The sequence below is a fragment of the Neolamprologus brichardi genome, chromosome 11 (genome assembly GCF_056152115.1).
Source record: "Neolamprologus brichardi isolate AB-2024 chromosome 11, ASM5615211v1, whole genome shotgun sequence".
In the NCBI taxonomy this organism is placed as follows: Eukaryota; Metazoa; Chordata; class Actinopteri; order Cichliformes; family Cichlidae; genus Neolamprologus; species Neolamprologus brichardi.
The window spans coordinates 3,992,612-4,017,754 of record NC_142114.1 but is presented as its reverse complement, the minus strand read 5'-3'; the positions used below and the strand labels follow the sequence as shown (position 1 = coordinate 4,017,754).

Here is a 25,143-nt window from a genome sequence, read left to right as displayed (position 1 = left end):
CTGAAATCATTGAGACCTTCCCAGAAACATGGATGCGTATGTTTCAGGGCATATATAGGCTTGTATACAGTGTGCAGCATCATTGGTTAACAAAGTTAACCTTGACAGAGGTGCACCAGTAGCCTTTGATTCATTTAAAATCAAATGTGGACTGGTCGGACCACAGAACAGACTTCCATCTCTAAAAAATCTTTAATAAGTTTGGATCATGGTGGTGTTTCTTGTTTAGATGATTGTTTCTTTACATGACAGATTTTTCTCCAGTTCTCCAGATTTCAGACGTATTAATATATTGTAATAACTACTGCAGTAGATAATACTCCAATCTCTGAATTCTAATGTTTACTTTTACAAGACATTATTCTTCAATTTGTGAAGTAATATGCCACATTATTCAAAACAGTAATGAATCCCCATCTTCACTTGTAAAGCATCATTTTCTTTTCTGTCAGTGACTTCTGAAATGCACCATTTTTCCCCGCGTACACATCCTTTCCAGTCTTTTGATGCCTCTGACTCAAATATTTTGAAACACATTAATAGCATCTATTTGAAAATAAGCACATATAGCATGCATACAATTAACCATGGGTTTAAATGATCATTGCATTCCTCTTCTTTCTTTTCTCTTTTTCTTCTCACAACGCGTCCCAACTTCTTAAAGCTGCATAAACCATAGTGGATTAAAACTGTAGTTAATGTAGCCTCCCAGCTGGAATCATTAATATCTTTGCAGCCCGACTTCTAAGTTTGGCTTCATTATGCACTTTCTCTGTTTACTTGGAGGTGCTGGGAAAGCTGTAGCAAACATCTGCTATTTAAGTCTATACTTGTCAAACTGTGATGTGCGAAAATCCAGCTGAGACAAAAAAGGTAAAGAAGAAAGAAAATAGGTGATTCAAACTCACTGTCAAGAATCAGTCCAACTAACGGGTCGTTGTCCTTGTTGAGGATTTCCCACAACGCAAAAGGTTCCTGTGGGGTCTCGGGAAGTAGGCGGAGCATCATAGAAATAGTATAGTCAGATGGTAAACCCTCAGGGTGAAGATACCTGTCACACACATGAAAGGACAGGCAAACACACACATAGCGAGCTTAGCGGTGCCTGAAAGGCTTGTATGAACTAGGTGTCTTTAAAAAGTGTGCTGTCTGTTTTTAGCTGTTGTGATTGCTTTTAGAGTGTTTTCAGCTGCCTGAGACTCACTATGAGCACCAGCCTCTTTTTAATCACAGAGCCTAGTCTTTTTATAGGTAGCTGCCTCCGAGCACTTCAGGCTTAAATCTCCTAAGCTTCAGTTTTTCAAAGTGGTTGTCAGTTTTCAGAAAATGAGCAATCAAAGAACAGGAAGCTGAAATGGAAGTCTGTTGACAGCATCAAGTGGAAATAAGCTCCGAAAACATCAGAAAAGACCTTGGGGATCAAAACTGGAGCCACTGAATGCTCTGAGTGCTACTGAGTGTAAGCAAACATGTATGTTGTATTTAAACGTGTACCTGCAGTATAGTGCTACTGTAGATACATACCAAATCTTTTAACCTATATGAACAATCTCTTTGAATGCTTTCAAGTTCTTCCCAGCACCTTGCATGTGGGCCAGTGGCGCAATGTCTGACTATGGATCAGAAGATTCTAGGTTTGACTCCTGGCTGGCTCGTTGCAGTTTTAGCTTTAAAACAACATGTTTCACTGTAAGTTCTGTACCTGACTTTCTAGAGATGTGCAATTCCAAGAAATAGTGAATGTATTGGTTAGCCGGGGATAGTGATAGCTCAGTAGGTAGAGTCTTTGCCCCATGATAGCAAGGTTGGGGGTTTAAATCCACCAAACAGCTACCCTGAGATACCCATAGGCAAGGTGCTGCCTTTATACACTGCTTCACTGAGTGAATGGGTTAAATGCAGAGGACTAATTTCCTATGGGATTAATAAAGTGTACACCATGTCAAATTATCAAAACACTGATTAAATGTTATTTATTTATTAAAATAAAAATGTACTTATTTATTTAATTGTGTGTTTGTTTATTCAAAACCTTGTACATGTTTAAAACTGTAGATATAAAAACACAGACCAAACAAAATAGTTAATTTTGTTTAAGGTACGATGGACAATGACACAGTTCTGTACACCACCACAGTTTAAATCAAACAATCAATGTGTGATTGAAGTACAGACTTTCAGCTTTAATTTAAGGGTTGTAACAAAGGTGCTGTACTGCATTATAACTGTTTCGGAATTAGAGCCATTTGTATAAACAGTCCTCTATTTCTAGAGGCTCAACAATAATTGGACAACTGGCTGACAGGCAGTTTAATAGCCAGGTGAAGCAGTTTCTCTCATTATACTATGACAAATAGGAGATAAATAACCTGCAGGTGATTCAAAGTGTTTAACTTGCATTTGGGAGCTTTTCGTGGAAACTATCAAAAATAGATCAAAAGAGATGCCGAACAAAGTAAAAAAAGGTGCTCATTAACCAAGAAAACCAAAATAAATCTATCAGAGAGAAAAAAAAAACTTTAGACGTGACCATCTTAACAATCTAGTTCATTCTTAAAAAGAAAGAATATAGTGGCCAACAAGATCGAAAACCCAGAAAGACCACAAAAGATAACTAAAGTGCGTGATGACAGAATTATTTCCATGGATAAGAAAAACACCTTTACAACATCTAAGTCAAGAACACATTCAACGAAGCAGGTGCATCATTGCCAAGAACTAAAAAGGCATTTACTTTAACCGTAAATCAGAAAAAAAGTCAAACATATTAAAAACACAAATGTAGCTTCCTGATTTGGCACACAGCTATCAGAAGTGTGTGAACCCAGACCTTAGGAAGGAGAAAGTAGTGCATTACAGATGTTTCTGATTCATTTATCATCGTGTCCATGTGTCATGATCATTCTTATGGCCAAAATCATCTTTGCTTATTTGCTCTAAGATCTAATCTCATTCTTAATGACACTTGAATAAAGCTATGCCCAGCTGCCAACTCCAGATGTGCCAATTGTTCATCAAGCATTTGTGCTGTCAGGCGAGTTAGCAGTCATAAAGAAGAAATGTGATCAGTTGTTTCTTGGCTTGGGTAGCGTGGTGCTGCAGTTGGTTAGGACAATAACCTCACAGTTAGAACGTTACTGGCATGCTTTTGTGTTCTCTTTGTGCCTGTGTGGCTTCCTCCCACAGTCCAAAGGCATGCATGTTGGATGTTAGATATCTGTCTGTATGTGTTAATTCTGCGAATGAAGTGCAGCCTGTCCAGGGTGTACCCAGCTTTTCACCATGTGGCAGCTGGGATGGGTTCCAATCCCATTTTAAAGTTGGATAAGTGGTTAAGAAAATGGATGGATGTTTTTTGGCTGTTTAAAAGTTACTGTTATATTAGATGCAGACTCCAGTTAAGAGTTTTCTGACAAGAAAATCAATTAGAAAAGCTAAACTGTGAGTTCAGCTAAAACAGAGCAAATCATTAATGAAAATAAAGAGAACAGTAATCTGAGCAAATCCACTTCCTTATCAGACGACATAATGATGCACAACTGAAATACAATTTCAGTGGCACAGTAACTCATGTGTCTTGTGATCCATCACAGTTCACAGGTTCTTGTAAAGTGTAATTTGTAGAAACTGATAAGTTATCTTGCCATTGGTTGGCTGTATTGCACAAACTAATGAGAATTAAAATCCAATGAGAAGTCAAAGAGTCTCTCAAGATACCCAGTACAAATTTATTCAGTTGACTACCAAAAGAAAGTGTTTGAGTTCAGGAGTATTTACAACCATAACCAAAAAGTATGGTAAAAATATGTAAACACATCAGCATGTTATACTTGGCAGTGGCCACAATACTGACTTTAGCATAATGGTGATAGAAAGTCCCAAACCACACCTTCCTTATGTGAGATTCACCCATTAGGACCACTCCATCCTTCACCATGACCAATAAGATCACTCTTATAGTTCGTTTTCTTTGTGTCCTTGGGCAAGACACTTCACCTACCGCCTACTGGTGATGGCCAGAGGGGCCGATGGCGCGATATGGCAGCCTCGCTTCTGTCAGTCTGCCCCAGGGCAGCTGTGGCTACAACTGTAGCTGCCTCCATCAGTGTATGAATGTGAGAGTGAATGAATAGTGGAATTGTAAAGTGCTTTGAGGGCCCCGAAAAGCGCTATATAAATGCAATCCATTATTATTATTTTATTATCTAACCATCTAACAGGATACAAGTGGTATACAAAGCAATGTTTCAAGCTATCATATCAAATGGTATTCAGTGAACTTCTGTCTTTATCATTTTATTCATGCAAAATGTAGCAACATGCAACCTTAAAGAATTTGGAGCTGTGTTTGAAGTTTAAAAAGCTCATTAGCGTTGAGCACAGTTTGAGTGAAAGCCCATTAGGTGATCACTGTTTGTAAGTTCCAGTAAAATCTGACCAATACTCAAGGAGGACGCAATTCTTGTGATGTGAACAGATGGATCAATTTTCATTTACTCACTTGGTGGGCTGAGACACCAGGGCATCACGGTGTAACCTGTAGCAAGGGAAGCTGTTGAATGAACCCGGCTCCAGAGAAACTCCAGGTATGGTGCTATACTCCTTCTCTACCAGGCCAAACTTCTCCATCATACGGAAACCTGCAGCAGAATCATCACCATTAACACTTTGGTGTAATAATCAATAATCATTGCTAGCACCACTATGTGGGCCATCATGATGTAATTGCAGTCATTATTATTTACTTCCTCTCTAGGGATTTCAGCACAGTGCATGGCCCTGTGTGATTGGTATTTGAAACTCTTACCTGCCAACGTGTTACCGCTCATCAAAACAGACGGACAAGCTGAAAGAACAAAACTGAGTCTGTTAGTTCATTCAACATTAGCACAAGTTCTCCTCTCCTCCATTTTTTTCCCTCGGGATACATATCTCCTTTTCTCCCCGCTGAGTTTTATTCTGTCCCTCTTCCCTTCTATCTACCTGTATCCCCATCTGACTTGAACTCATTTTCCTCCCGGCCTCTCTCTCTCTCTGTTTTAAACATGAGCTGGTGTTACTCACTGGCAGTGGCAGCCTCACAGACAAAGGTAATGAGCTGCTCTTCTATTTTCTTCACAGCGTCCAAATCGTCCACAAAAAAGACGTGTCTGTCACTGGGTTTGCTGGCGATATTCACCAGCTCGCCGTAGTCTGCGTCCGCAAAGCCAATTGCGAAGATGATGTAGCCTGAGAATGAAATTAAATAAGAAGACTCATTACAAGCTGGAATTAATTAAGTCCTTTAATCTAACACACTGTTAGTTTTCTTGCCGCAGCAGCGTGAGAGATACGGGACTAAAACAGAGAGGTCGAATGAGGATTTTCTCTGATCTTCTTCCTGGACTCTAACCACACACACTCATTATAACAACATTACATATCTCACCGACTGTCACAGACTCATAGTTTAGGGCCAGAGTAAGTCATCGTTCATTGCATTTCAGGATTAATGACGTAAATACCCACCCTCCACCTGCATCTCCTTGGACACTTTGTTGACATCGTCTTGTGAACGTCCATCGGTCAGAACGACCAGGACTTTGGGAACGCCCCTTCTGGCTCCCGCCTCTGAGGTGAAAATAGACTCCTTCACATGTTTGATGGCTCTACCTAACAAGAGACAAACCAGAAGCAGCATAAAGCATAAAACTCACACACATGTTTTCGTTTTGTTACATTACACAAATGAAGCACGGTTCAGGCAAAGCAGTGAAGTCACACTTGTTCCCGGCCAGATGGCACCAGTAGCCTTCAGTAAACTTCCCAGTCATCAACTTAGTCAAAATGTTTAAACGTTTTTTGAACATTTGTGTGTATAAGTTACAATTAAATACAAGTTTGAAATCATTTTCAAATCATTTCACTTTTTCCCCAAAATGTTTTCTTCCTCTCGGTTCCTGTAGATAGTGTTTAATACCTTTGCTGACCACTTTTAACACCTCTCTTTAGATTTGTAGCTTCATATTTTCACATTTTGGAGCAGTCATTTTATCATCAATCATGTTTCCCAAGCGAGGCTCGATGCTGATAAATGTTTTGGCAAATGAAAGCTATTGGAACCACGGATGTCATCTCTAATCATCTCAAATTCTCTTCCCCACATCAATCAAAGAGGTGAAACCATGTGACCTTTGATGCAATTTTAATGGACCTCCTAATTTATTATTCCACTGACATTAATAAAATACATTACTGACTCCATAATTATCAGACAAGTGACCCAAAAGCCCCTGAAATTAGATTTAGGCTGACCGATTAGCATTTAGAAAAAAAAGAAAAGCCAGAAAACAACTTGTGACTTGTGTATCTCAATGACACCCAAAGACAGAAAGATAGACAATGTCACAATCTGGTTTACAGCATGCTATCAAAAAAATTAAAAGTCACTTGCTAATGGATGTAATCAGTCAATAAAATCTGTCTAGACAGTTTTAAAAGGTTTCAGGACCCACCCACAGCAAAGCAACTGAGGGGATTTCTGTGCACACCTGTCAGTGAATTTAATGATGATTTATGTGCATCACTGAGCTTTAAGCACCTCGAAAAGTTATGCAAAATAAAATTCAGAACAGCAGAAAAACTTTGCAGCACCTACAGCACATTTTCTTTATAATTTTTCCTTCGGGAAGCTCCTTCTGCTGCCATCAGGTAAAAGCATCGAAAAATTAACTGAGTAAGTGACGAATGGTCATCTAAATAAAAGAGAAACTTTTTTTTTTCATTTATCACAAATGAATGCATACAGGGCACCAACAATAAGTCTAATCAGTCATACATTGGTAAGTAGTTTCTATTTAATTCCATCATTTGCATTTTGTCCATTATAATTTGCTGGAAATGATTAGTTGAGCTGTGCTAAATGTTGCTCATATCCAGATGACCTTTTCATAATAAAAAAACCCATCAGTCCTTCTCTGTCCTCTTGCACTCTCATCTCTCACTTCTCATGTGTTTCCAGGAGTTATAAGAAGAGGTGCAGACTCAGGAAACTTTGCACTAAAACCACCGCATACATGGCCCGCCCATTAACTGATACCGCTAAACACTGGTATTAATTCTTCTATGTGCGCATGATGTCTTTCGATTTTTAACCACACTCCACATCATATCTTCACTTTCTCCTCTTTGTTTTTTTTTGTTTTTTTGAGAGTGAGCTGTCACTGATGAAAAATGATAGAGTGCTTGGCCTGTAAAGTGTTTTGATGTCAGATATCTGCCAGTGCTACATCTGTTTCTACACTGTCTTCTCTTCAAGATGGGTGAGACAGCAGCTAGCCAGGCATGAAGTGACACACTGGACAGAGTAGGAAAGAAAGAAAATGAGACAGGGGAGGGGCTAAGTGGATCGTTGAGGATAGGAAAGAAGACAGAAGAGTGGATCCAGATGGGGAGAGCAAGTTAAAAAAAAGTGATAAAAAAATTATTGCAAAACCAAATCATGTCAGGACAGCTTGAGCTCAGAAGCCCATCATCAATCAGCGATTCATTATTTTGAGTGTGTTTGTGTAATCTGTGTCATTTTACATTTGTTCTGGTGTCTGGCAGTTTACCAGCTTTGTTGCTGTCACTCAGGAAGAGAAACAATATGGGAAAACAAAAGATGCTTAAATGTTTTAAAATTCAAAGGCTTCATGCAAAAAAAAGAAGAAAAAAAACAGAAAAAAGTTATATTGCAGTAGGAAACGCTCCCTCCCTGTTCTTTTGTGGCTGTAGGTGGAGGCTGTAATGTTCCCTCTGGAGTATCATAAATGGACAGAGCCATTAAATCCTCTAATCTTTAAAAAGTTACAGTAAGCTCATGAGAGTACTTAAAATTTTAATCAGAGTCATGAAAAGCATTATTGAACATATACAAAGGCTTTAGAAAGGGTTTTATTGGTTTCACTGGTTTCACTAATGTACTGGTGGAATGAGTTTTATAGTCACCGAAACTCATTCATACACTAATTCTGAATTCATAAAGGAGTCATAAACCTAGATGAATTGAGTGAGGGTCCCAGAAGACTGCATTAATACAGATGAAGAAGGGTGCTTAGTAAGTCACACCCTTACTAATATAATGTATGACTGGCCATTTTATTAGGTATGCCTGATCAATTTAATAAAAATGTTTAATCAACCAATCACACTGCAGCAACCCAATGCATTTAGCCTTTTGTCAACAGATCTAAGAGAAGAGGTTCTCAAAGTGAGCGAAGCCATTGCAGGGGGGGCGCTGTATGAATTTAAAAAAAAGAAAGAAAAGAAAACAAATGCTTGGACACTGCTCGCATAATGGACAGGTTTTTTTTTTAAGGGGCTCCCATGCAAACGCAAAGCTTAAAGAGAAGCGTTGCTAAATATGCTTCCAAACCAATTTCCTTCCAAGCCAGAGACTAGAACATATGATGAAGCATATCTTGCCTTGGGCTTCACCTCCACAACAGCTGTCGTTCCAAGGTAGGTTTCCCCTGTGTCGGGAGCACACACTGGGCTCTCCAAATCAAATTCTTGATTTTTAGTTCACAAACACTTCTTATAAGACTAACTACTCTTGCAATTGAAGATTTTCTTGTAAAGGAAAGGGGGACCTAGCAAAACAAGTTTGGGAACCACTGGCTTAGACGACTTGCTAAAGCTCAAACTGAGCATCTGAATGGCAAACAAAAGTGATTTAAGTGACTATGAACATGGCATTGTTGTTGATGTCAGTACTTCAGTATGCAGTATGTTGCTGCATAACCAACCCCAAAGCTTACAGAGAACGGTCCAAAACAGCAAAAATATCCAGGGAGCAGTGCTCTGGGTGAAAATGCCATGTTAATGACAGAGGTCAGAGAAAAATGACCAGACTTCTTCCAGATGATGACAGAGGGCCAAAGCAAGTCAAACAACCAATCATTAGAATGCAAAGGTGCATCTCTGAATGAACAACACATCGAACCTTGAAACAGATTGGCTACAGCCGCAGAAGACCACATCTTTGTCTACTAAACATAGGAAATCAGGCTACAATTCACCGAAACTGAACAACAGAAAATTGGAAAAAAACATTGCTAGGTCTGATAAGTCTCAATTTCCACTATGACATTAGGATGGTAGAGTCAGAATTTGGCATAAAAGGATGAATGCATCCTGCCTTGTATCAACAGTTCAGGCTGCTGGTGTAATGGTGTGAGAAAAAGTTTCTCGGCATACTTGTGGCCCCTTAGTACCAACTGAGCATCATTTAAACACCACACCTGTCTACGATTGTTGCTGACTTTCTGACTACAGTGTACCCATCTTCTGATGTCCGCTTACAGCACAATAATGCAACATGTCAGAAAGCTCAATCATCTGAAACTGGTTTCTTGAACATGATAATGAGTTCACTGTACTTAAACGGCCTGTACAGTCATCAGATCTCAATCCAATAGAGCACTTTTGTGTTGTGGTGCAATGGGAGATTCACATCACAGGTGTGCAGCTGACAAACCTGTAGTAACTGTATACTGTTATCATGTAAATATGAAGCAAAATCTCTTAGCAATGTTTCTAGCACCTTGTTGTATCTGTGCCATGAAGAATTAAGGCACTTCTGTAGTAAAGGGGTCCAACCTGGTACCATCAAGGTGTCCCTAATAAAGTGACCAGTGCGTGTATCGCTAAATAGCTGAAAATCAAAAGTAACACATGCCGTGTCTCCTTAATACATGCACATTCTCGTCCTTTTAGATCTGAGTTCAGCCTTTGACACCATTTCTCATTCTGTACTTCTAAGCAGACTTTCCTCTCTCGGCATCTCTGACACACCCCTCGCCTGGTTTCAATCATATCACCTCGACCGTTCCCAGTTTATTCAACTAAGATCATTCCGCTCTCGTCTATTCCCCGTCACCTCTGGTGTACGTCAAGGCTCAGTTTTAGGCCCTCTTCTCTTCATAATATACATCCTCCCTCTAGGTACAATTTTCCGCAAATTTGATCTTCAGTTTCACTGTTTTGCTGATGACACCCAGTTATATCTCTCTTGCAAACCTGATTCCTCCCTCCCACCTTCCTCCCTTTCAGAATGTCTATCTGAGTTAAAATCCTGGTTTACCTCTAATTTTCTAAAGCTCAATGAGGATAAAACTGAGATCCTCCTTATTGGCACCAAATCCAACCTTTTGAAGGTGAACCATTTCTCACTCACCATCGATAACTCCACAGTTTTTCCCTTCTCCTCAGGTTAAGAGCCTTGGTGTCATCCTAGACAGTTCACTTTCCTATAAATCTCACATCAATAATCTCACCTGTTCTGCCTACTTCCATCTACGTAACATTAACAGATTGCTTCCTTCTCTTTCCACCCAGTCTACGTCCATTCTTGTCCACAGTCTTGTTACCTCCCGTATTGACTACTGCAATTCTCTTCTGCATGGTCTCCCCCAAAAATCCCTCCATAAGCTTCAGCAGGTTCAGAACTCTGCTGCTCGCATAATCACCAGAACCCCCTCCTACCAGCACATCACCCCTGTTCTTCAGGAACTTCACTGGCTCCCTGTGAAATTCCAGATAATATTCAAACTTCTTCTGCTCACCTTCAAGGCCATTCATAACCTCGCTCCTCCTTACCTTTCTGACCTGTTAACCACTACCAGTTTTGCCCGTTCACTTCGATCTTCTTCTGATATCCAGCTTGCTGTACCTTCCTTCCGCCTCACCACCATGGGAAGCAGAGCTTTCAGCTGCTCTGCTCCCAGGCTGTGGAACTCTCTGCCCCCAGAAATAAGACACACTGGTTCTCTCCCCCAGTTTAAATCCCAACTCAAAACTCATCTGTTCAAATCTGCATATTCACTGTGAATCCACTGTTTGTTAATTTTATCTTGTGCTTTTGTTTTATTGTTCTTATTCTGCCATTGTTTTACTAAGTGTTTTATCCTATTGTAAAGTGTCCTTGGGGGACTTGAAAGGCGCTCATAAATAAAATTTATTATTATTATTATTATTATAACTACGCACTTTTACATTTGCTCACAAGAAGATACAGAAACACAATTCGCCATGTGTATACTGTACTGCCAATCAGCTCGAGGGATTAACACAATTACTTGTATAGAGCAAAAAACACACACACAGTGTACTCATGTACACTGTGTATACAGGGATAAGGACTAATGCAGCTATATCTATGTTACATCAATCATTGACTAAGCCAGCCAGAGGCTCAACAACTTGTTAATGAAATGCGTAGTGACAAACAAAATCCCAGAATATAAGCCTCAGCGTGCTCTCTCTCTAACTTGTATCAGAGCGTACTGATGCTGGAACAGAAACTGACTATACAGTCTAAAAGGATGCAGCATCATTTACATATTGTTTATGAAATGGGTATATAGAAAAGGCTTTACACTACAGGTTTGATCAGAATATGAATAAGTAGCTGTCGGATCTTCTTAAGCAAAAACCTTTGCAGGCCTTCAAACAAGAAACTCAATCCATGTTGCTACAGAAACAGCTCTGCACTCTCAACCAACTGTATGAGGTAAGGAGGCAGAACTATTTCTCAGAATTAATCAAGATGACGGACTGAACTTATACCTAAAAAAGAATCCATCTTTGGAAATCATACCGTAAACAAGTACACTTCAGAGCACATTTCTTCTACTCCAAAGGTCATAGGACGGCGATATAAAGTGAGCAAACCACTTACAGTAAACATAAAAGGCCATTAACACTGCAGGGGTTCTTGCTGGCTAGCTGCTGTATTCACACAGATAGCCAGAGGCTAAAGGTTTAAAAGGAATAAAAGTACATATTATGGGGGGCTTTGGACACAATGAGGGTCCCTAATGGGGCCTTTGAGGAGAATCTGAGGTTTGGAAAAAAAATGAAAAGGGAATAGTTTGGGTTTGGAGAGTAAAAAGAAATTATGGGTTGTATTGCAAGCCTCGGTTTTGAAAGCCAGAGGAACTGCTGACCCTTCCCTCAATGAACCAGAGGAGCAAAATGTACTGTAAGGAAGGGGAATTGGGTTTTGCACTTTGGGCAATTTAGGCCTTTTCATTGTGTAACATTCTCTGTCCAAAATTCATTCAGCAGCATATCTACCCTCAGAAACACAGTCAGTCCTAAAAGACTATCATCAGTGACAAGAGGAATAAGGATTTCTGTCATTTCTGCTGCAGACTGTCAGGCCCTCGCATAGTTCTGATCCCAACACACTGTAGCAATTCTAGGATTATATATGAAGTGAAAGAAGACACTGAGAAAGTGTAAATCTACAGATGATCTATGGCAAGGGTACCTAATGCACCAAATAAACAACCAAATAAAAAAAACTAAGAATAAGGGAAAAACACAGAGGGGAGTAAATAAACACTAAGACCAGAAAAAGTACAAAACTAAGCACATAAGAAATCCAGTGAACAAATACCAAATGATAACCAATGCTACAAAACTCAAGCAACAGACAAAACTTCATAAAAGAGCAACCGGGGAGAATAAAAAAACACAAGTACAAGTATTAGATATACTATGCATATTCTATTATTCTTTTTCTATATAAAATATGTAAAAAGTATAAAAATCAAGTTAGAAATTGGGTCTAAAATACATGCTGTGTTGGTGTCTTAGGCTACGTTCACACTGCAGGCGAAAGCGCATCAAATCTGATTTTTTTGACTCTATGCAACCCATATCCGATCATGCTATGACAGTGTGAACGGCACAAATCCAATATTTTCAAATCCGATCTGGGTCATTTTCGTATGTGGTAATGAATCCGATACATATCCGATGTTTCAGAAAGCGACTGCTGTTTGAAAGGTCATGTCGCATTAAATCTGTCTTTTACGTCACTGACACAAGACAGACGCCAATTATCAGCTCCCGAGAAGACATCGCGAACGCTTCCTGGCCATCCAGTGTAGATGTCAGTGAAACTGTTGGGAAGACAACGTGAACATTTTATTTGTACTGCATAATCTGCAGATTCTGACAGAAATCTGCAACTATCCTTTGAAGCACCGCTCCTCTCTAAAACAGCAATAAGGATAATTATTAGGTTATCTACATTATTATGTAAATAACAAAATAACTTAAAGCAAAAACTGGGAAACGTAAAGTCCAAAGTCTTTATATTAAGGGCCATCAGTCAAACAATATTGTTTGCTCTGGGTCTAAACAGAGCGCGTTGTGTGTGAAGTCTTCTTTTGCGCATGCGGGCCGCTTTGAGCGTTCACACTAGAGCGCGTTTGCTGTTGCATTTTATTTGTAGTGTGAACGAGCAGACAAAAAAATCGGATTTGATCAAAAAATTGGAATTGAGCATTAAGACCTGCAGTGTGAACGTAGCCTTAGACAAGGTAAAAACAGCCTGAATAACTTACAGTGTAGCTGAGCTGCTGACGAATAGTTATACTGTGCTGGCTCCAGTTTATGTGTGCGTTTGTGTGTTTGTGTGTGAGACAAAGAGATCAGGGTTGGAGACAGACTAGTGAGTCTGTGAGCATTAGCTTAACCTTGTGTGAACCAACTGACTCCTACTTTTTATTGTGTGGTGAAGATTAAATTTCATGGTTTATTTTCCGCTCCGCAGTAGACCACATGCACTCATATACACATTGCCCTGTCAGCTAAAACACCACCTGTTTTCACCTGTTAAACTATAATTGGGAAGCTGGACCAAAGAGAACAACAGAAGAGAACAATTAGGAAGAGGAGACAAATGAAAGAGGGATGGAATGAAACAAAGCGGCCAAAAAACAAGGAATGCCGAGAAGAACGCTTGAAAGGAAGAATAAGAGAAAAGGAACAAAGATCAGCAAGAAAGAGAGTAGAGGAAAACACATGTAGGAAGACTAGTGGAATCGGCTCTGTATCACACAGGTATAGCTCAAGGACACAATTACCGTGTGCAGACACTGAGCCCTGACCCAAACTTTAGCAGAGGGAAAGCGCTCTGAACGACCAGCATTACCTGCACAGTCACATAGCACATTGAGTTAATGGCTTTCACCTTGTGTAGACTAACGCAGCGGGACATTTCAACATGAGTTTTACAATAGATTCATCATCCGTAGTGTTTGTTATGCATACTGACAATGAAGCAGGAGTGGTACAATATACCAACATGGACAGAATACTGATTTGATGTTAATGACGCACATTTGATACGAATGAAACTAGTCAACTTATTTGTACACGCGTGTATTATAGTTATGTGCACTGCTCAAAAAATAAATAAAGGACAACTTTATTTAAAAACACATCAGATATCAAGCGGTAAAAAAATCTTGCTGGATATCTGTACTGATATGGACTGAGTAATGTGTTTGAAACAAAAGGAAGCTACATTATATGATGGGGATGAAAATTAGCTACTTGCAGAGCGCTGAATTAGAAGGAAGCCAGAAAATCAAAGTGAAAAAAGAAGGAAACATAGACCCAAACATAGAGTCACTAAACATAGATTCACAGAGGTGTTCTGTTAGATTTAGGTCAGGTGAGCATGCAGGCCAGTGAGTGAGAAACCGCCTGCATACTCGCCACATAAGGCCGGGCATTACACCTGGGGGAAACCAGTACCCACTGCACCACCATAGGGTGTGATAATGAGTCCAAGAATTTAAGCCCAATACCCAATAGCAGTCAGGGTGCTGTTGCCTAGCCTGTAGAGGTCTGTTGTATTCCTCCATGGATACGCCTCCGCAAACCATCACCAACCCACCACCCAAACAGTCAGGCTGAACAATGTTACAGAGCCTGTCACTTCTGGTATTCTATTGCAAATGCCACGAAGGGCTGGGCAGTGAGGGCAGGTAGTTCCTGGAGGATGAAGAAATTGATACCACTCACTTGCACTCATGCTTGCCTGAGCTAAATCCAATAGAACACCTCTGGGACATCATCTTTCAATCCATCCAAACCCCAAGGTTGCACCTAACAGTCCAGGAGTTCAGTGATGCCCTGGTCCAGACCTGGGAGAAGATACTCCGAGACACCATCCATCTTACTAGACGTTGCCAGTCATGCTTAGAAGCACATACACACTACTGAGTACCATTTTGAGTTGCTGCAAGGAAATTCCCTCAGAATAGACTAGCATCACTTTTTCACTTTGATTTTCAGGTTGCCTTTGAATTAGGCCCTCTGTAGGTTCATCATTTAAATTTTTTATCAAAATGATTTGGCATCCTTTTATTCCTAAAACATTATCCAGGCCATAAAGCATGATTTTTCTCTTTTTCATCTGTGTTAAATTTTTGAGCAGTGTACTAACATACATTATAATGAAATTGTCCTGCTAATAAATGGAGCTAAACAAAGGGAATTGCAGTAACTATCACCACTATAATCCTGCCATTGTGCTGTTCTAACCTGTCTTAGTGTTTCCTCCTTTATAGCTGATTCTCTGAATAGCCTCCAGCAGTGCTTCTTTGTTGCTATGAGAACTCAGCTGGAATTCGGTCCGAGCATCGTCACTGAACTGAGCAACGGCCACCTGGAGAGAGACAGAGACACATGTCAAATAAAATTATGCAAATTTAAAGTGCCGTTTGCCTGAGCCAGTTTGGGTTTAAACTCCGTATAAAGGGAGAATTTAGAAAATAGTAAAATTCTGTCATCATCTGTTCACAGTCATGTCAGTCGCGATACTGCCACAAAGGGTTTTCAGGGTAGTTTCAGCCTCGCCCCATAGTACAAAAAACCTAAATTACACACAAAAAATCTTATCTGGCATTATTCAAGTGTTATGGAGCCAAATGATTGCGATCTTGGTCAAACAACCTAATATCCACGTCATTATCACCAACACTTTCTGAATTTTTTCTGGACATTAACAACAGTATCAAACAGATATTGCTATTGTTCACTGACAGTAATTGTGTAATTATATAAATTGGGGTGTGACAAAATAGCCCCACAAAGCGAATGTAGTGCAGATGGGTTTGTCTGTACATGATGCACAAGAGGCCTGAATATACAATTCACTGTTTAAGGTTATAACTTTATAGACGGGGCACAGTTATCACCTTTTTTTCATCTGGTCCTTCCTGGTGTATTTAATATTTTTCACATTAAGAAACACTCATGATGCAAAAAGGGAATAATGCAACTTTTTCTACAAGCATAGGCCAGTGAGTGGGATAGGAAAACATACATTCACATTCCCAAACTGTTACTGTAATCAGTCTAATATCCATACTCTAAGAGCGTCGGACAACTGTCATTACCTCCAGACTGCTAATGGTGCTGTTGTTGGCTTTGGTCAGCCTACATTACCCAGCCAACTCCCTCTTTATCGTGCAGCCAACTTTCTCACATTACAGCCAGCGCTCTGATGCTGGTAGCCTACTGCCAGAAGGTTATGGGGCACAGCGAGGCTAGCGAACTCCTTAACAGCAGAGATTACACAAATGAAGCAAAAGGGTTTAGCAAGCACCTCTACAGCGTGATAAATGAACCAGCTGAGGTTTGCTGACATAGTGGGGGCCATGCAGGACAGAAGCGCAAATAAATGAGTTCACAGTGACAACAGGGAGCAACAGCCCCGAGTTAGAGCTTAGCATTACTATTGATGGACCTGATAAATGGGAGACAGTCTGAGGGAGTGAAGGTGGTAATGTCCCCCGTGGTAACATGAGTCAAACTTTTGCTCTGTTAGAATCCCGTTGACAGAGAACCACTCACTCTTTATACCAGCTTTAATGCATCTGCACTCAACTTATTAAAATCACCATTTCTGCAGGAAAAGTATTGTTTTCTGGAACGGTGGCTGCAAATGAGTGGAGTTAACTCAATACCGCACAGCAACAAGAGGTCGTTCCAGAAAGTAAAAATTGACTCATGGGGAGTTTAAAGTTTCTTCTCACTTTCCCAAACTTTTCAACAGATGTAAAGCTTTGGTCCTGCTGATTTATCAGGGAGCTCCTGAGCATCCTTCTAATATCAATGAAGGCCAGTGTCAGCATCCTTCTTCCCTAAACAATAAATGATCAGAAGGATGTGGACTAAACTGAAATGATCTAAGATACTTTATATGTGTAAAATCTCTGTTCTAATCAAATTTCAGTGGCTAACTTTGAAACAAAGAAAACAGTAGGTTACAGAAACTAAGTGGCTTTTCGATAAGTCCCCTCCATCCTCTCATTATCAGCATCCAAGCTCCTTTATTTTACTCTCCGCTGAATGTTAGTCTAGCTTCAGCAGATCCTAAAGCAAAAATTAAAAAGAGCTTTTCTTTCTCTTTTTGGTAACTGGCTATTGGTGAAATTGGCTGCAGTTCATAACGGCTGGAGCAAAGAGGATGAGGTAATTTGCTAGAGCGGCAGGGGGTTGTAATCTATCTTTTTGCAGGGATTAACACCCGCATACACATAATTCTCTCGTCTGTGAACGAGTTCCTAACCCTCAGATTATACTCAGATATGCAATTAAGTTATTCCCTCATTATTATGGTTTTGAGTGCGGCTGCATTTGGCTGGAGCCCCACTGTCTGCTATACATCATATTTCCCATGAGGGAAAATTCTTAAACAAAGAAAATAAATTGCAAAGAGACTGAAAGGAAATGAAAAGCCTTAGGGACAATTTGGATTTCTGTTGGTTAAACTGTGTAAACTGGCCAAACGGTAATTTTCACTAGACACGGGAATTTAGACTAGACACAACAACCACTAACAATCTTAAATGTGAATCCAAGCCCTGCAAAGAGTCTCACTTCACTGTTAGTCAGAGCGAGGCGGTCAAGACAGCACGACGTTTTAATCCATAAATCTTCCTTTCCCAAGTGATGACAGATTTTTGGGGAAAACAGGTATGAATGAGTAAAACGAGATAAGTTTACTAAGAATGCTGTCATGTGACTGACCTGGGTGCCATCTTGTCCAATCAGATCCAGCGATCCCATGGTGCTGTAGAGGAAACGTGTAATCTTCATGAAGTTGTCGTCTCCGATGGACCAGGAGCCGTCGACCAGGAACGCCAGGTCAGCCTTGGCCTCCTTACATACTTCAGACAGATAAGGGAGGGGTTTAGATTAAGTCAGCACAACGGTTTGTGTCTACACAAAAAAATAATTTCCCACAGAGTGAATGTCAGCAGAGGACAAAGCATAAGTGGAATATTAACTGGCTGCCTAATATATTCAGACTCACAGTAAATATGCAAAGTATGAAGCTCTGCAAATATACATCTGCTGGAAAAGGGTAAATATGCAAAGACTAGGTCTTTGGAGCAATCTGCCAACTGTGGAGTTCATGAGATTAAAGGTATGGCGCTCACACATTTTTAAACTTTTCTGAACACAAAATCATCTCTATCCTGTGAGGTTGTGCCGCTCTTATATATCCACGGCCCTGCAGCGACGTTTCCCTCTTTTATTTGTCTCAGGTTTCTTGATGACTCCTAGCAGCCTTTTCATCACTGCTGTAAAGTTGTTTTGTGGTTTTAACAAGTCTGCAACCTCCAAGTCTTTGCTAAATTTCTAACCTTGTTTATGACCATGTCAGTATCCATAAATTCAAATGCAACAAAGGAGAGGAGACAACTTCAATGTTAGAGAGGATTGTTTGTGTTTCCTGTCTGTGTTGCCATCTGTCTTGAACATTTGACCATTTTCAGTAAATTTTCTTTCCATCTCTTCATGCTGCATAACTTTGTTTCTTTGTCTTCTCCCTCCTACGTAGAACAAAAACACGGTCCTTGTGTTCTGTTTCTCCCATCTTTGCAGTTCTGTCCCGAATAAAGGTTGCCTGTCATTACAGATGGAGGCACTGGTCTGACAAAGGTCAGAAACTTAGACAGAAGCGCTTCCAGGCGGGCTCAGCAGGTGTGTCTTTCACTTTTGTGGACCTCGTGTTGCGGTGCGACCTTTTACCTGAGCTCATCAGACAGGAACAGAGGAGGACGAAGCCTGTCTGGGTAGTAGGTGAAAGGGTGGTGGACTCAAACCCCTTCGTTACTTGAGCTTTCGATTTAAAAAAAACATTTGAAAAACATTTTTGCTTGTCCTAACTCATGAGTCATTCACAACCCTGTTTGGAAAAGAAAGAAAGAAGCTGTGTGCTAATAAAGACTGAATTGCAAATCATGTTTATTAACTTGAAAGCATCAAAAAGAGAAAACAAAAAGTTGAACTTGATTAATTTCTTCAGATTAACATTGAAATTCTAGTTTTGGAGCAACACATGCTGCTCTCCAGATGACTTTTTTGAGCTTGGTCAAGTGTGCTAAATCGGCATGTATTACAACAGCATGGCTCTTTAATAAAACAGCCCAAAGCTAAACTGGCCAGCTGTAAAGACCTGTCACCTAATAAAAGAGGGTACAAAATCCTATATTAAGTATGGCTTTATAAGCATTTTGCATAAAAACAGAGGAATTAGACTCCTTAAAGGCTCGAGTGTTATTAAAAAGTTAGTGACGTCATATTCATTATTGGCTTTTTTAAAATTGTTCAAATGCCTTAATTTGACATGCTCTCTTTTTTAATGTATTAAAATAGATATAGTGCTTGGATTGGATGTGTTTTATTACGTAGATTGTTGTTTGAATTTATCAAAAACAGCTGAGGCTCATTTTCTAAATTTTACTTAGTGATTGATCCAGTGAAGAGAAACTTCACAGGTATCATAACTTGCTGGTCAGCGGTGAGTCAGGTGTACCCTGCATGATTTGAGGAGAAATAAAGGTGAGTAAGAGTGATCAGATTAGCCTAGCTGAGCCTGTGGTAATATGATAAGAGGTTACTTTTCTTCATTTAGGTGTTAGCTGCAGCAGAATCAGTATATTTCACATAATTAAGTCACTGTGGAATAAAAATGTCTGAGATTTTCCTTTAGCACACCCTAAATTTACAAGCCGACTCTCCAATTTTCCTTATGATTTACTGTGTATGTTCAGTTTCAGTACCACAGCAGAGCGGTATAGCACGTTGGGGACTGTGCCTTCTTCTTTCGTGCCTCCGTCTCCCTAGCATCCTCCTCTGTCACACCATCTGCACGCCCTCAATCACTACTTTCTCTTTGGTATTTCCCTTTTTCTCTCCTCTGGCAGCTCAATCTTTGGCATCATTTTCCCAATATATCCACTAATCACACTCTTCTGTCTCACATTCATTTTCCCAAGTTGCTTCAGTCGCATTTTTCCTGCACACACAGGGAAAATAAGTTCAGATAAGAAGTTTAGCAATTACGTGCGTCAGTTTTACTGAATGCACATGTTTTTGTATGTAAACAAACTATTGAGAAGGAATGAATTGGCCATTTTTGTTTTTCAAAGTACACAATGAATACACCAGGTGGGAATAAGGAACAGAAATAAGATGGATGTCATATTTCCTCTAAAAAGACATAAAAAAAAAATAATATGTCAACTGCAAGGATTATCCACCACATTGAACATAAGAGTATTAAAAGCTTCAGCTCACCCTCTTTGGCTGGTGGGATTGTGGGTGGGGGCTCCGTAGTGGGTGGTTCAGTCGGCGGCTGAGTGGGTGCTGGAACTGGAAGCACGCACAAACACACACAGAGACACGGAGACAGAAGGCAAGGTCATCAATCATGATGACAGTGACAAGTGGCACCATCAATGGGGTCTACATGCAGACTGCAAACACACACTTGTGCATGAGCACACAAACACACCTGGCACACTGAGACATAGCAGTGGTCTGTTTCTATTAACCTTTCCTCCAGCGATTGAGCTCTGGACCTTTACAGAAAAAAAGATTTCTAATGCAATCTGTAGATACTGTACATAAGCAAAACAGCTTCTGTGTTTTATTGAGTTTGTCTTTTGCTCCATTTTGGAATTATTTCAGATTTGAACTTCCTAAATTGCTTCTATACATCCTAAATTGGGGACAGTACAAGTGATTTTTTTTTTTATCAGTCTAGCATCTATTGTCTGTAAGACTCAAAAACAGTTTTGCCTCGGTGTCAGATTAATTATATTGGAGAAAGTTCTGTCAAACCAGAGAGCAGTAAAGTGAATCATCTCGGAGAGATTTGCTACTGCGCATAGAAGCGACACACACTTTGTAAAACCGGATGAGATTATCTCAACAAATGTTTCTTCGGCTTCCACACCACACCGCTGCGGTGACAAAACAAAGATATGTAGCCTGCTTGAGAATATCTGCTTGATTGACGCAGCTGTCACTGAATGATAAACAGTGAGGAGTTCAGGTGAAATTGGTGCCTTCGTTACCCGACGCCGTTTCCTGCTTTTATTGTGTCTTTTCACCCTTTGAGCTTTATCGGTTGTTTACAGACTTACACAGATGATATGGAAAGGTGGCTGTTGGCTGTGTGTAAAAGCAACAAGTACAATTTCAAGTACTGAACTTAATATAATTATGACAATTTGTAGTCGATGCTTCTCTTTGCTGTGGCTGACAGCTAAAGGTTTTGATACACAGACACACTCGTATTAATTACATTTACAGTGAATACATCAGTGAAATTTCACTTGTCTATAGACCTTCAACTATTTCCAAAACCAAACAGATTAAGTGCTACATAGCAATGTGAATATGAGAACATATCTATTAGGGGTGCAACGATACACAAAATTCACGGTTCGGTTCGGTTCAATACTTTAGTGTCACGGTTCGATATTTTTTCGATACAAAAAAAATGTTCATGCCTTTTTAATTTGTCATTTATTAAAATTATAAATATATATTTTAACTCTAAAGTACAGTTTTTAAATTTAATGTTGCTGAAACAACAAAGTAATAAAAAAAAATAATATCTGATTGAGGAATCACTCATCTTTGGAAAAGAGAGTTTATTACAGAGAAATGGCTCTTTCCAAAATAAAAGCTATACTAGAGGTTCAATTTGCCATGTTGCAATGAGCTTAACTTCTGTCTCGCTAGCTTGCCCTGCCAGTGAATCTGTGTTGGACTACTCCGCCTAGGCTGCACTGTCGAGCGCAGATCCACTGAGCGCTCAACACAGACAGCATCTTCAGAAGGAAAGTTGATAAAATAAATTAAAAATTTTGTATTGTTCGATACATATGCGTACCGAACCGAAAGCACTGTATCGAAAGGTTCAATATCAATACGAGTATCGTTGCACCCCTAATATCTATCTATTCATTTTTTGGTATTCCTGGTTTTTACATGAGTCTTCTTGATCCCAGGAGCTATGTGGTTCACCGCACCTCATTAATGGACCAATGAACTGCACAAACATAATATGTTTTCCGAGAGTGCAACCAAGCAAATTAAAGAAAACCTAAGCTACGAGATGTGCGACGAGATGGCTACGGGGTGCAAAGAGGGAAAAATATACACAAGATGGAGACGTAAAGGATTAACTGATTACATTCGATGAGAAATGAGTAAAAAAGAAATAAGAATAAAACTCGCAGCCCCTTTAAAAATGTTCACGATAAATAGAAATGAATGAAATGATCGACAGCTTTGACATAAAACAAACATAAACCCAGCATACGTGTCATGTCAGTGATGGAGACAGAGGGTCCCTCCGTTTCTTGTGTTTGCGCGTGAACGCTGATCTGGTATTGGCTACTAGGAGTGAGGTCGTAAAAGCAGTGTCGGGAAGCTCCACCTCCCAGCCTCACTTCCTGTCTCTGACCATCTGCAAGGCAACAAGAAATAAAAGAGCTGATTTAGAGTGATTAAAATTCACAATAAAAGTCATGCACACCAAACAGACTGAAATCGCTTGAAGATCCTTTTTAGATGAACTTTTCCAAAAGACACACCTTCATTTTCCTCTGTGTTCTTAATGAAAATCAAAGATAATATTAATAATGCATTTTCTAGCAGATTAGGTTAAATATAATCAGGTTTGAGTCCGGTTTAAGGCTCTGATGAAGCTTCATGTTTTGTTGACTTTACAGAATTAACTGTGATGCATCAAAATGATTCATTCTCAGGCATCTTTTTCATGATGAAAGCACAACACACACACACACACAGGTTGAGAATCCGCCACACGTGCCGTTTACACTTCACCAAAAAGGTAAGCGAGAAAGTTTTCAAAAAGTGTGGGAAAACATCTTAAATCAACTGAAAATCAAAATAAATCACGTTATTGAGCTCTTTTGCCTTCTCTTGACAATTTCCCCTGGATTGCAGACTACAAACACGTACTTTGTAGTGTCTGTTTTGACGAGCTGCAGAGCGAGAGGATCACAGAGAAGAAAACACATGAGAATTTATGTTGGCCGCCTAAAAGGTACAAACTGGAAACTCGCGTATACAGTACACACTCTAATGGCTGCCATTTGTCAGTTTCATTTAGTCTAATTTTATTTCCTAATGTGTCTCTCATCTTGGAGGTTGACAAATTAGCTCCTCCTCCACGCAGGAAGCAGCCATAGATAATAAAGTTTAGGGAAACAGCTGTCACCGAGGCTCCACGCGTTTCCATCCGAGAAGGTGTTTAAGCAGCTGGCTGGCTCTGCGTGGATTAAAGCAAATCTCTAAACTTTCGACTTCCACATCCCACCGCTGCTCAGGCAGGAGAGGGAGAGAGAGACAAAGACAAATCGAAAAGTTTGCGAGGAAGACGGGAGAGAAATCTCCCTCCTTCCTGCTGTCTTCTTCGCTCGAAAGGCAATGAAATGCGCGCACAAATCACACGGCGAATTTGTTCGTGTCTCTAATACATTTATCAGCCGACGCTAGCTTCCAATTTAGTTTAATCAACAGCAACCACGAACCTGAACGCTGTCGGAAAAATCTATTTTAAAGCAGAGCCAAGATCTGATATACATACACAGTGCATTCCTGTTATTCAGTTTCATTTTAATAAAGCTGCATTCAATTTTGTTGCTTTGGTGTTGTGCACACTGCCTCGCTTGCACACCAAAGCAAATCAGGATCATTGGTAATGGTATTAGTCACACCTGCGGTTTCTTTCCCATGGCAAATCAAATGGGTGGAACCCAGAGCTCATTTACCAACTACGAATCTCACTGAACGGCAATCAAGGAATAAATGACAGGATATTTTCAGGCTTAATGTAAACCCATGAAGCACATACTGTAGTCCAACCTGCCTGCTACAATATGTTTTGATTTTTATGCTCACTTTCACACTATTGCACTGCACTGATATTTCAAAAATAACTCAATAATTCAGGCATTACTTGCCTACACTAACAAATTATTTTGCGGATGACCACAAATCTATACAGCAATTTCTACATGATAGCCATCTCTGAAAAATATCAGGAGGGCTTTAGATTTTATATGAACTTGTGCTGCCCAGCTGATAGCCCTCTGAGGACAAATAAAAATAAAGCTCCGACTTGAAATTGTTCACTGTGATAGGATGATTTCCAAACTTCTCGGTCAACACAACGTGGGATTTATATTTTTGTCATCTGATTCAGTGGGAAAGAGCAAACTATCACAAAGCTGGGGTTAAACACAGCTTATTCCTTGGCTGATTCTATTAAACTAAAACATATTTTTCCACTTTCTCCTTTTTGTGCGCCTTCCTCCCTTTGCTTCAACCCCTTTTCTTCCTCCGGCTCTCTTTTTCCGTTGATTAATAAGGTGATCTGTGTATTAAACAGCGTCTAAAGGTCACATTCTGTGTCTTTCCTGGTCTCATTTCTGCTGCGATGACATGCGCGATTCTCAAAGCAGTTTCCTCCCATGTCATTTATCGAGCATATCATATCTCCCCTTCCCTTCTGCAAGATTTATGATGATCCCTCACAGCAGAAACCAGTGCCATGTGAGAATGAAACAAATATATATAACACTTATTTCCCCAGTTGCTCATAACAATATAAATCAACATGAATGTGAAAGGTACCCGTAACCAGTACACGTGTCCTGAGCTGACTGGTCTTTGTGTTAATAATAAACAGAGGAGACATTTTCACGAGGATACTGCAAACCTTTGAGGACACACATTCAAAAGGTCGGAGCCTGAATCCAGCCGCATCACCGCATTACACAACTCTAGTAAAGAGTTTGATTTACTGACTGAACTGTATTCCAGATACTTAACTGGCAAAAATATTGTTTCTCACATGTTGGGACAACTGGGGGGTGCACAGTAAAAATGTACGTATTGACTGTGTGTCTCTGCAGAGAACTCCTGCTTGTTTCTGGAATGAAGTTTTACTACAGCAAAGGTGAGGTGGGGTTCAGA

General features: G+C 39.9%; 1 protein-coding gene across 2 annotated transcripts in view; it reads right to left on the bottom strand.

Moving 5' to 3' along the window:
* Window positions 1–25,143, bottom strand: part of col14a1a (collagen, type XIV, alpha 1a) — a 153,100-nt gene that overhangs the window by 58,555 nt on the left and 69,402 nt on the right. For both annotated transcript variants that reach the window (XM_087847997.1, XM_087847996.1), the window contains exons 24-32: window positions 22,460–22,606; window positions 20,422–20,496; window positions 17,863–18,002; window positions 15,370–15,493; window positions 5,509–5,652; window positions 5,065–5,229; window positions 4,808–4,846; window positions 4,502–4,640; window positions 909–1,051 (exon numbers count right to left, since the gene is read on the bottom strand). In XM_087847997.1, coding sequence (XP_087704123.1) covers window positions 909–1,051; window positions 4,502–4,640; window positions 4,808–4,846; window positions 5,065–5,229; window positions 5,509–5,652; window positions 15,370–15,493; window positions 17,863–18,002; window positions 20,422–20,496; window positions 22,460–22,606 — 1,116 coding nt within the window. The remainder of the gene's footprint in view (window positions 1–908; window positions 1,052–4,501; window positions 4,641–4,807; window positions 4,847–5,064; window positions 5,230–5,508; window positions 5,653–15,369; window positions 15,494–17,862; window positions 18,003–20,421; window positions 20,497–22,459; window positions 22,607–25,143) is intronic.